This window comes from Xyrauchen texanus, chromosome 27, assembly GCF_025860055.1.
Source record: "Xyrauchen texanus isolate HMW12.3.18 chromosome 27, RBS_HiC_50CHRs, whole genome shotgun sequence".
NCBI classification, from domain to species: Eukaryota; Metazoa; Chordata; class Actinopteri; order Cypriniformes; family Catostomidae; genus Xyrauchen; species Xyrauchen texanus.
In genome coordinates this window covers 6733626-6746183 of record NC_068302.1, presented here as the reverse complement: position 1 = coordinate 6746183, position 12558 = coordinate 6733626, and the positions used below count along the sequence as shown (strand labels likewise).

The 12558-nt window shown below is 45.6% G+C and overlaps 1 protein-coding gene across 4 annotated transcripts in view; it reads right to left on the bottom strand.

The window, feature by feature from the left end:
• Positions 1–12558, bottom strand: part of LOC127621524 (histone-lysine N-methyltransferase PRDM16-like) — a 315664-nt gene that overhangs the window by 3407 nt on the left and 299699 nt on the right. For 3 of the 4 annotated variants that reach the window (XM_052095176.1, XM_052095175.1, XM_052095178.1), the window contains 2 exons: positions 3381–3605; positions 1335–1506 (listed from right to left, as the gene is read on the bottom strand). In XM_052095176.1, the coding sequence (XP_051951136.1) occupies positions 1335–1506; positions 3381–3605 (397 nt within the window). The remainder of the gene's footprint in view (positions 1–1334; positions 1507–3380; positions 3606–12558) is intronic. The other variant, XM_052095177.1, reaches the window with a different exon arrangement.

Here is a 12558-nt window from a genome sequence, read left to right as displayed (position 1 = left end):
TATTGTATTGGATTTAATATCTGTTTGTTGATTGATTGGTCTCAATGGGAATAAAACTGGTACATTTTCAAGTGGTCATGAGATATCTTACAATTTCGACCTGATGATGGACCAGAGGACAATTTCAATGATAATACATTTTATATGATAAAGAAAGCTAATACTGTTAGTTCTGTTACTGTTCAATTAATATTGAGTAGTAGAGTAGTGAAAATATTATTAATATAAAATATTAGGTGACAAAACAAAAATGACAGTGATTAGGTCATACAAAAGTTGAATGTGTTCCCAACTTTGTTTCCACATGGACTATTGCCAAGTTTTTTACTTAAAGTACACCCCTGAGATTTTATTGAACATTAACCTTTCAAGCATTATAATGAAATTCAAAACATCTTCACATGTTTGCAAATACTTATATTATAATTTTTTTTTAATTTAATATAACAACTTGACTAAAAGCGTACATTAGGCACATGTGTACAATTGTGATGAGATATTCGTCTCATCACAATTGTACAGAGTGGTTATCTGAGTTACTGTAGACTTTGTCAGTTCGAACCAGTCTGGCCATTCTCTGTTGACCTCTCTCATCAACAATGAACTGCCATTCACTGGATGTTTTTTGTTTTTGGCACCATGAGAATATTCTAGAGACTGTTGTGTGTGAAAATCCCAGGAGATCATCAGTTACAGAAATACTCAAACCAGCCCATCTGGCACCAACAATCATCCATGCAATTATCTAATCAGCCAATCATGTGACAGCAGTGCTGTGCATAAAAATCATTCAGATATGGGTCAGGAGCTTCAGTTAATGTTCACATCAACCATCAAAATGGGAAAATATTTTAATATTATTTTTATCTCTGTGATTTGGAGCATGGCATGATTGTTGGTGCCAGACGGGCTTGTTTGAGTATTTCTGTAACTGCTGATCTCCTGGGATTTTCATGCACAACAGTTTCTAGAATTTACTCAGAATGGTGCCAAAAACCAAAAAACATCCAGTGAATGGCAGTTCCGTGTATGGAAACTACATGTTAATGAGAGAGGTCAACAGATAATGGCCAGTCTGGTTCGAACTGACAAAGTCTACGGAATCTCAGATAACCACTCTTTACAACTGTGGTGAGAAAATATGAAATTATTTTCCTGTTTGGGAAACATTGACAATTGTAAGAAATCCTGAGCTTTTTATAGGGAATTGTCCATATTCAAAAACATGCTCCTTAATATTGTCTGTCCCATTCTCGATGTTTGAGTAATAAGTAAACATATGAGCTCACGTCAAGGCATAGCAGAGGTTCTATGGAGCAGGTACGGTCACATACCTGGGTTTTAGCCTGCCTGAATAGAGATTCTTTCAGTGCATCCGGCTCTACCGAGATGCTAAATATGTCTTTAATGTCATAGGGCTCCTCGCCAGCTTTATGGAATTCCAGGCTTTTGGGGAAATCAGCCAGAGGTTCCAGATCTAATAGGCCTGCATCCTCCTCAATACACCTGTACCGAGAAGGGGAGGGGGAAAGGGCCAGGGTGTGGACAGGGGAGGGGACCCTCAGTTAGCCCAACCACAACTTTGAGTTTAAATATCAGAACTGGATGCATTTGAGGAGCATGCAGTGAATGATATTGTGAGGGGGCATGGAAAATGGGTGGTCATCGTACTGACGGATGAGAGCACAAAACAAATGGGATAGGGGGACATTCATGGTCAAGAACTTGCTCTGCATCGCTCCATCACTCTGTCCATGCAAAATTAAACAATATCCCTTTTTTGTCCAGCTTAAACCAGCTTTGGTGGTTTGAAAAGGTTTTGGGCACTTGTCATCAGGTCAGGCTGGAAGATCTGCTGGCTGATCAGCTAAACCAACTGAACACCAGCTTGGCCAGCCTGGGAGACTTAAATCACCTTAGACCACCAAACATTTTAGGCTGGTTTAAACTGTTATCAACAGGACTTCCTTTGCCTTGATTAAAATTATGTCACAAAATATTGATCATGGAAACATCTATATTTTTTCTACAGTGGTGAGGACAAAGTAACAGTGAATGAAAATGCAACTTCAACAACTGAACACTTTCAATCCCTTTATCCTATGGAGTTGAATGGATGCAAAGTTGTAGCATACTGTTGCACTGCTCATTTCACTTTGTTCTAGCAAACCAAGTTTTGTGTTTTAACACCCATGTTTTAACACACATGTACAAAGACAGATGATTAATTGCTGATTAGTTGTGTTAGTTAATGTAAGAGGAATGACAGACATAGGCATCACAGAACAAGTGGCAAACACTATGGTACAAATTTCATCTTGAACTGATTCCAAAAAAGTTGGACATTAACACAAATTTTGATCAATACTTCTTTTTTGGGTTTGAATGAAATCTATTTAAAATGGACAATCCCGTTGTTGGCCCGTTGTTCTTGTGCTACCTGATAATGATGATATGTGTGATGGGCTGGGTATTGATACAGATTTATCGATATAATTCGAGTCACTTTCTCTCGATTTGATTCAATTCCGATTTTGACTCATATGGTAAATATCAATGAAATTGTCCATTTTGCTTACATATTAAATAAATTCTCTCTCAGCAATGCTACTAATTATACAGAGGACCTTCTAACGTGGTAAATGACAAAAACATACATTTTACACATTTTAGCTTTTTAAAAATGTACAAATACCATGTACTCCATCAATAAATATTACTTTTTGAAATTGCATATATTGCATAAATATATTTTTTTACATGTTCATTGGTTACATGCATAATTTGTACTATTTACAAGTATGTACATTGATATGTAGAAAAATGCTTTTTTTAGAGCTGAAACAGTACTGTCTCTTTAAGAATAGTTGCAGTTCATCTAAATGTTCTGTTTTAGTTGTTTTTTAACAACTCAATGTAAAGAACAAAAAGAGTATTAAAAGAGACATTACTTAACAACAAACTTCATCATGGTGAGTGAAATCTGAAATTGTACCCAACAGTGGCTAATCACAGTAATTTTTAGTTACACAGCGCAAAATTTGGTCGCATATGCAAGTGATTTACTCGCATCGTAGAGAGTTGCGCATAAAGTACAAGATCGATCTTATTGTTTAAATGAAGTTGTTATATTTTACCCAGCCCTTGGTGTAATATCTATGTTTATACTGTGCAATACACATCTTCTTAAATTAACACTCAGTCAAAGTTGAATCCTTTCCACACTGTGTCAATTGACCTTTATGAGTAAAAAGTGATATTGCAATTGGTGGAGGAAGTTTGGATTAATTCAAAATAAATCTTGTAAAATGGTTGAGTGTTCCTTTAAGTCAATGTACCTCTACTTTAGTTCTTCTCAAATTAAAAAGTGTTTTGTTGACCTGCGCGTGTGTTCGTAAGACATCGGGATAGGGGTCGGTTCCTCTTCGTCCTCGTAAGTGCCCTCCTGCACCATAGTGGCGGGAGAAGCTGTCTCGTCCTGTGACTTTTCTGTCAACGAGCCTTCCTCATCTTCATCATCTCCCTCAATCTCCTCTTCCTCCTCCTCCAGTTTGGAGGCAGTGTGAGTGTGACTTTGAGGATGCTCTTCCTCTGTCAGCTCCGTCCTGCAATGACCACATGAACATGGGTGAGTGCATGTGAGTCATGCTGGCTTGTGCAACATGTTTGCTACATTACAATATATTACAAGAATGCTTACACGTATCGTGACAGTTCTGCAGTGAAATGTCCACTGTGTGGCGCTAAAAGCGAGTTAAATGTTACAACAGATGAGGTTTTTAAGGTCAGTGCTCTATTGTGTTTTAAATCAACAAAACCTACCTTCCTATCCATAACCATAAATCTAAACCTAACCAAAAGTGTCATATAAAGCAATTGTGAGATGATAAATGGTTGATGTTGACTCGCGTGCTCTTCAGGTCTCATACCCCGATCATTTAAAAGGAAACTGCTGCGATGAAAACAATGAGCTACGTAAAAATCATTTTGCAAAAATGCCGGTATAGTAGCATGCTTCTAGATACCAGGTAACTGTTGGCCAACCACTGTATTCGAAATGAGTAAAAATGCCTGAATACTAATTTGCCTAGTCTGCTAGTAGTTCTGATGATAATACTTGTTTAGCTTATTTTCAATAAATGGTCTGGAAGGACTGGGGAGGGAGCTTTGGGTTGTGAACTTTACTGCCATATGACTACAGCAAAGATTGTTGCTGCATTGCATCACATCCCACTCAGACAAAAAGCTCTATATATCCGGTCTCTTTCAGTGTATATTTTTGTTTTTGTGTCAGTTGTGTTTTTTTTCCTACTATCAATTGCTACCAACTCAATAATAAAACTTAAATCTGAGCAGGTTAGCAGTAACACAAATGTGCATTGAATATGTGGTTACATATCTTGGAAATTCTTGTACATATTCCTAACTGATGTAAGATTACAAGCAAGACCTCAGATCTTTGACGGTCTCTGGTGTTTGGCATTTATGCCCTTAATAAATGCCACAGAATTATGCACTTTTAAACAATCATGACAATGTACACTTTCCCAAAATATTGGATAAAAAATAAGCTATTTTCACCCTCAAGAGTCCACTGCGGTAATTCTTTCATCATAATCTCACTGCCAAATATCAGTGCTGTGCCGCTCTCTGGGTTGCCATCCATCATTTCGGATTGGCCCGAGCTCGAAAACACAGATCCACGAATGACAAACACACAGGTTTTGCAATTAATGACAGACGTTTCTTGCAAATGTGGCAATGATGAATTGGCTAATTTCAGAAAGGCGAGACAGAGCGACTGAGACAGGTCAGGAGCAATCATCATGGTTTGTCTCAGTGCCATTGAGTTCCAGAGAAAACGTTGTTCTGTGAAGCAGCTATCAGCACCAAGCCATTCCACTACTTCGCTTTTTCCAAATGTTTTAGCTACTCGCAAGTTTATGATGTCATTGGACGTACCCCACCAAAGTCATTTTCACTTCACTGCTCTGAAACAAACTTCTATCAAGGCAGACGAATGTCGAGTGCACCGGGAGGGGAGGAGGGGGGGTCGGTTGTAAGGTGGGTGGTTAAGCTATGCAAGGTGTAGACTTACAAAAAAAAGGACAAGAAGAACTGCTTGTTTCCCATTTTCCATCATGCTTAAATATCCCATAATCAAATTTGCCCTGGCCTGAGAGAAAGTCCATGCCACGTGGGAGACAGCAGCATTCCTGCCATAGACCTGTGCTTTGTCTCTCAGTCTAAACATGTCAGAGTGCTGTTTGCGTTAGCTGAAAGGGAGGAGGGGCTTCATCAATGCAGCGCACAGATAAATGTCTCAATGTGAGGGTCCCCTGACAGGGGTAAACCTGCGGGTCTGTCTCGAGCCCTCAGCCCTCTATGGACTCAAACTGACAGTCAAAGTCAGACAGACGCACTCTTTGAAACACCATTAACCTAGCTGTGAGGAAACCCCCATCATGCCTCGTCCTGTGTATGGTGAAGTCTGGGAGAACAGATCACTTCTTTTTCCACTGCCACTCATGGAGGAAACGTTTATTGCTCAGAGGTTGCTCTATAAGAACTCCAGAGACCTTAGAGAATTACAACTTTCCATCATGGTCTGCTTGATTGCATGACAACACTGAAAAATTTTTTTTGAATGGGGTTTTCTTAAAACAACCTAGGAAACTATTTCCATGCAAAAATGCTAGTGAATTAGCAGACCATATTTTCAAATAAAGCCTACATAATTCTTGCTGGCTTTAATTAGAAATTCTCAAGTAAGGTTTACTCACACTTTGTACATTGAATTACACCAAGCTTTCAAACGTGTTCTAGCATTTCAAAGCGTTTTTAACATAGTCAAGTAGCACATGACGCACGGACGCCTTCCACAGGAAAAACTATTTGACAACACCCCCTTGCTTTAATGGTGATGAAAAGCTCCATAAGATTGATCCATGATTATGCAATGTAAAGATAACAAATCAATCATAAGTCATATTTACTTAAGCTATCGCACAAATGTAGAATTTACTTAAAGAGCATTAAAGAGCTATTATGTTTTTTAAATACCTTTCATGTAGTGTGTATAGCTGTTTGTGAATGTAAAAAAAAACTCTGCAAAGTTTCAAAACTTATTGTGCTTGACAAATGGAGTTCCCTATCGAGAGGTCTCTCCTATTGCGTAAGTAGCTTACGCTATGGGAAAACTCAGTTTCTCGAGAAATATTGAAGTCTTTATGTAAAAAGCATTGCAGCTGCACAGCAGACAGTGATGAGCGAGGCAGCTCGGTCATTGGCTGTGCTGCGGCAACTGCTCGAACCAGTGACGGGCGACTTAGAACGCGCGACCAATGGGGCGCGTCCGCATTTGCGCGCTCAGAGCCTGCTGAAATTAGCATATGAGGGCTATATAATGAACGTCCCGTCATGCCAGTTCTTTTAGATTTAATCTCCTTCAGCGAAGACCTTCTCTTCGCTGGATCCTCCGGATTTTTGGAGTCTTTCGCCGCCGTGGACAAGCTTACAGCGGGACTGCTGAGAGGACGCCGGCATCTTCAGCCGCCTTCGAAGCCTTCTGCTACGCCATCCGGCGCGCATCGCATATCCTTTAAAAAAGCGACGCTTTTTAAGAGTAAAAGAGTTATTTTCCAGGCGTTGTTTCAAATGCCTTCAGCCTGCACCTCGTGCAGAGGCCCTCTTTCCGATGGAGATCGGCACATCATCTGCACTCGCTGCCTGGGTCTGGACTACGCAGAAGCTGCACTCATTCAGGGCGGATGCCCTGAATGCGACTCCTTGGGCCTCGCCGAGCTGCGCACGCACTTTGCCGTTTTCACTGCAAGCGAGCCGGCTGCCCCCGTGCTGCCACCTCTGTTCGAGCCGCGCAAGAAAAAGCGCCGCTCACAGAGGCTGCCAGAGCACCCGACTCGGTGATGTCACGCCGGCTCAGTCCCCGCGGGCATCACCGCTACCAGATGTCTCCCGCCGCCGGTCCATTTCAGCGAGCGGACCGGCACCCCTCCAACAAAGCGGTGGGTCTCGTCTCGTTCGGCACATCAGGGGACGACGACGGAAAGGATGACAGCCTCTCTCTTGACGCTGCATCCGACGACTGGCCGGGCTCGTTCGACCCCACGCCATCGGCATCAGCGGACACGAGCACGGGCACCAGCATGGACTCGGAGATCGTCCATATCCTGTCTAAGGCCGTGGAAGACCTCGGGCTCGACTGGTCTTCTCCGGAAGAACCCGCCCGCAGCCAGCTGGATGAGTGGTTCCTGCAGGGGCGCCGGCAGGCCCCACGACAGAGACCCTCTCCTTTCTTCCCTGAGGTGCACGTCGAGCTCACAAAGTCGTGGAAAGCCCCGCACTCGGCTCGCCTAAAGCCTTCTTTCTCTTCTTCGCTCTCCTCAGTGGACGGCGCGAGAGAAAGAGGCTACGAGGCAACTCCGCCCCTAGAGGAGACTGTGGCCAACCATCTATGCCCACCCTCCACCGCTGGATGGAAGGCCAGAGCTTCTCACCCATCGAAGTCGTGCAGAACCACATCAGCTCTCACCGGTCGCACATACGCCGCCGCCGGTCAAGCTGCGTCAGCGCTGCATTCGATGGCGGTTCTACAAGTGTTTCAGGCCAAACTTCTCCGCTCTATGGACGAGTCTGGACCTGAACCCGACGCTTTTAAGGACCTGCGCAGTGCTACGGACGTAGCTCTGCGAGCCACAAAGGCCACCGCCCAATCCATTGGCCGGGCCATGGCTAATTTGATCGTCCTTGAGCGCCATCTGTGGCTAACGCTAACGGAGATGAAGGACGCGGATAAGGCACCCTTCCTTGACGCACCTGTCACTCCGAGCGGCCTGTTCGGACCTACGGTGAGAGATTTCACGGAGCGCTTCACTGAGGCGCGGAAGGATTCGCAAGCTATGCATCACTTCCTGCCTAAGCGCTCCAGCTCATCTCAGAAACCGCCCCAGCAGCAGCAGCGAGCCAGGGCAGAGCCGCCCGTCTCCCAGCCGAAGAGCAGACCTGAAAAGGACGCTCGACGCCGCTCGCATTCCGCTGGCCGAAGAAAGCCGCAGGAGAAACGAGGCCCTCGACCCAGAATCACCCTGAACACGGAGCCTCTGAACACAGAGTCTTCCTAGCAGCAGGAAGAAAGAGAGGGAGTACGGGTCTCGAAAATGCCGGACCGCTCCCTCGCAAACATTTAAAACATTACCCAGTCCCCTTACAGGCGGCTGGAAATGTCTATACAGCAGTCAATGGGCCAGTCATAAAACTCGCTCACCTGCAATCAAACGCCGTTTTCACGGCGACACACAGAAATCACCAAAAGAGTCATTTTCTGCCTGTGTCACTAAGGGTTCACATGTCCACACTAAAGTGCGCGTTCCCACATATCAATACTGTCCAAACAGTGCCAAACACCTCCCCAGATCAGGCTGGATGTCTCAAAAATGTAGATCGTGTGCCTATTGTCATGTATGCACCACTACACACAAGCACTGTTCCCACAGTTATAAACACTTCCCCAGTAAAACGGGAAGTGCTATAAGTGTAGCGTGTGTGCCTGCCGTATTGCACGCACCCCTACACACAGCTACCCACACAGTTTCAAACAGCTATGCCGCAAACATCACAGATGCAATGCGCGAGCTAAGAAACTCCCCGCTAAATGCGGAAAGCTTTATGAATGTGGCGCGCGTGCCCATAATGATGAATGCACCCCCACTTCAAAACACTGTTCATACAGTTTCAAGCACCTCTCCGACTCATGCTGTGAGCATTTCGGAAATAGCGCATGTGCCTGTACTCTCACACGCACCTCTGCACTCGGCTGCTCAGCGCGCACCTGCGCCTCTGAGAGCCATAGATTCTGTGTTAGCACAAAACGATTTGCCGGCGGGGCCCATAGGTCACTGCGACACGCCCCCAGCCGGCATTCAGCCCATATCTGTGCGAGCAGAAGCCTGGGAAAAATTCCCCGACATGCCGAAATGGGTTTTGAACATAATAAAACACGGATACTCACTTCAATTCGCTCGCAGACCACCCCGCTTTTCAGCGGTGGTCGAGACGAAAGTGAGGAAAGATGTGTCACATGTTCTACGCACCGAGGTGCTCAAACTGATAGAGAAGGCGCTATAGAAACTGTTCCTCCCTCTTTGAGCGAGGCGGGTTTTTACAGCCGCTATTTTCTCGTCCGGAAAAAGGACGGTGGCCTTCGCCCCATCCTGGATCTCAGACATCTGAACAAAGGGTTAATGATTCACTCGTTCAGAATGTTAACAACCAAACATATCCTCGCGCAAGTTCGCCCCGGGGATTGGTTTCTATCAGTTGATTTGAAAGACGCTTACTTTCACATCCCGATAGCGCCTCACCACAGGCCCTTTCTGAGATTCGCTTTCGAGGGACAGTCATACCAGTAACACAGTACTACCATTCGGCCTATCATTGGTCGACCTCTTCGCCTCCAAGGAAAACGCGCACTGCCCTCTCTTCTTCTCAAAAAGCACGGACGCGCTCGCCCAAGTTTGGCCGAGCCGCCCCTTGTATGCTTTTCCCCCGATCGCGATGCTGCCTCAGGTCATCAGTCGGATCAGGGAGGTGAAATGTGCAGTGCTCCTGGTAGCCCCACTCTGGAAAAACCAGACGTGGTTTCCAGAGCTGGTACAGATGATGCAATCTGCCCCATGGCCGATTCCGCTGAGGCAAGACCTCCTCGGACAGGCCAGCGGGATGATTCTTCATCCCCGCCCGATCTGTGGGCCCTCCATGCATGGCCCCTCAGCGGGTTCCCGAGAACCTCCCCAGTGGAGTTCTGAAAACCATTACTGAGGCACGAGCCCCTCTACGAGGCGCTTGTATGCCCAAAAGTGGAAAGTGTTCAGTGACTGGTGTGATACCAAGAGCTTGAACCCCAAAGCGTCGCGAGATACCAAGTGTACTCGCCTTTTGCAGGAGCTGCTGGAGGCGGGCCGCACACCCTCCACGCTCAAAGTCTATGTGGCTGCCATAGCGGCGTCACACAATCCTGATAAAGGACATTCATTAGGAAAAACGATCTGATCGTTCGTTTCCTAAGAGGCTTAGGAGGATGAACCCTCCTCGCCCACCTTCGGTGCCGATCTGGGACCTGGCCACGGTCCTGGATGCACTCAAAGGTGCCCCGTTCGAACCTCTCCGAACCGTGCACCTCAAGCAGCTCTCGCTCAAAACCACGCTCTTGCTGGCACTTCGCTTCAGTTAAAAGAGTGGGCGACCTGCACGCTGCTGTCATCAAGCGCTGCTTGCCTGGAATTTGGACCTAACGACTGCAGAGTTGTCCTTAGGCCAAAGCACGGGTATATTCCTAAGGTGCTCTCTACACCCTTCAGAGCACAGGTGATATCTCTGGCAGCTTATCGTCCTCAGCAGACGAAGGTGATGCAAATTTACTCTGCCCGGTCAGGGCGCTAAGAGTATATTTGGAACGTTCTGCCCTGTTCAGACAGATGGAACAATTATTCGTATGCTTTGGCGGCCGAACTAAGGGTCTCGCTGTCTCAAAGCAACGAATATCGCGCTGGATAGTGGATGCTATAGCTTAGCTTATGGAGCCAAGGGCCTTCAATGCCCCTTAGGCGTCAGAGCTCACTCTACGAGGAGCATGGCCTCCTCGTGGGCATGGTCGAGTGTGATACCCATTGAAGATATTTGTGCGGCGGCAGGCTGGGCCTCGCCTTCGACATTTATCAAGTTTTATAACCTACAGGTCCCCTCACTGCATTCCAACATTCTATCAGTCTGACTGTGGAATGAACTGGAGTATGTATATGCTGGGCATCATCTCCTCCCTTATAAGGTCTGTCTCTGACTGACTTAGAGGGTTTATTATGCATACCAGTACACAAAAGCTCAGTACATGAGATATGTGCTTGTGTTTGTACAAGGAGCGCCTCACCTTGAAGGCAAGGGCGCCCTGTCATACCCCACTATATAGCTCGCCGCTGGCCGGCTCGTGGAATATCACTTTGCTTTAAGGCTCAGGCACCTGCCTCTGGCTTTATAGAGCGAAGTCAGCACGCACGGCGTTTTACATGGTGTTCCCATAGCGTAAGCTACTTACGCAATAGGAGAGACCTCTCGATAGGGAGCGACTCGGTTACTGACGTAACCTCGGTTCCCTGAGAGGAGGGAACGACTATTGCGTAAGCTGCCGTGTCTGTGCTTGGTCAGTTCAGCTTCAGTCGATTGAACCTAAAAGAACTGGCATGACGGGACTTTCATTATATAGCCCTCATATGCTAATTTCAGCAGGCTCTGAGCGCTGAATGTGGGACGCGCCCCATTGGTCGCGCGTTCTAAGTCGCCCCGTCACTGGTTCGAGCAGTTGCCGCAGCACAGCCAATGACCGAGCTGCCTCGCTCATCACTGTCTGCTGTGCAGCTGCAATGCGTTTTACATAAAGACTTCAATATTTCTCGAGAAACGGAGTTTTCCCATAGCGTAAGCTACTTACGCAATAGTCGTTCCCTCCTCTCAGGGAACCGAGGTTACGTCAGTAACCGAGTCGTTATCGACTCCCAAAAGAAAGAACCGATTCTGAACACCTGAAACGAGTTGGTAGTAATACCATACTTACTTCCGGTCTACGCAATTTTGTAACAAAAACCCGCCTCTGGTCTTCATTAGCCGCTCGCGAACCACTTTGACCCGCCCTCAAACATTACACTAAGCGGTAGACCAATCACAACAGACTGGGACATCTGACCAATCAGAGCAGAGTAGGCTCCCTGAAAGGAGGAGTTTGGAATGAATCCTATAAAACGGATCATTGAACGAGTTGTTTCTGACACTGGGGAAAAAAAAAAAAAAAGGTAATGCTGCAATTTAAATTACCAAAAGCAAGTTCAAGTGTTTTCTGACTTTGGATGCATGTAAATCTATTTGTACGAGACCTTTAAAACTAAATTAGGTGCGTTTAAAAAACATAATAGGAGCTCTTTACTTAATATTTTCAAGTTCACGCCTGAACCACTTTATTCAATATAGAAAAAGTACTTAATCTTTTCTGCTATGTTTGCTTCACCACAAAATCCTTTTTTTCAGTCAAGAGTGACAGAAAGTCAGAGAGAGAGAGTTGGAAAAAAATCTTGAAAAAGATGCATGACCGCATTGGGAAAAATGCAGCTGTCTGTCCATTTAAAGCGGGTGTTTCGGAGAGGCCGATTTGCAGAGAGACAAAACAGAGCACTTATTTGAATTACAGATATTAAAACGCCAGACCTGCTTGTACAAGTCAGGACAGGACTATTGATCCCAGATGGCAACGTTCAAGACTACGCTAGAGCTTTCATGCGACAAGGCAGAGGCTACATTTCTTCACTGCCGTTTTGAGGAACCGGCAAAACTGAGGAGGACCATTACACGTCCAAGAAAGAATTCATGTGTTTGGCTCTGCATAAGTTGTGCACATTTGTCTTTGCAAATCAAACTCCTTGGCACCAAAACCAAACTCTAAAGCAACACGAACCTGGCCACACACAGACAGGTGTGCTGACGGTTCTCATTTTTGGC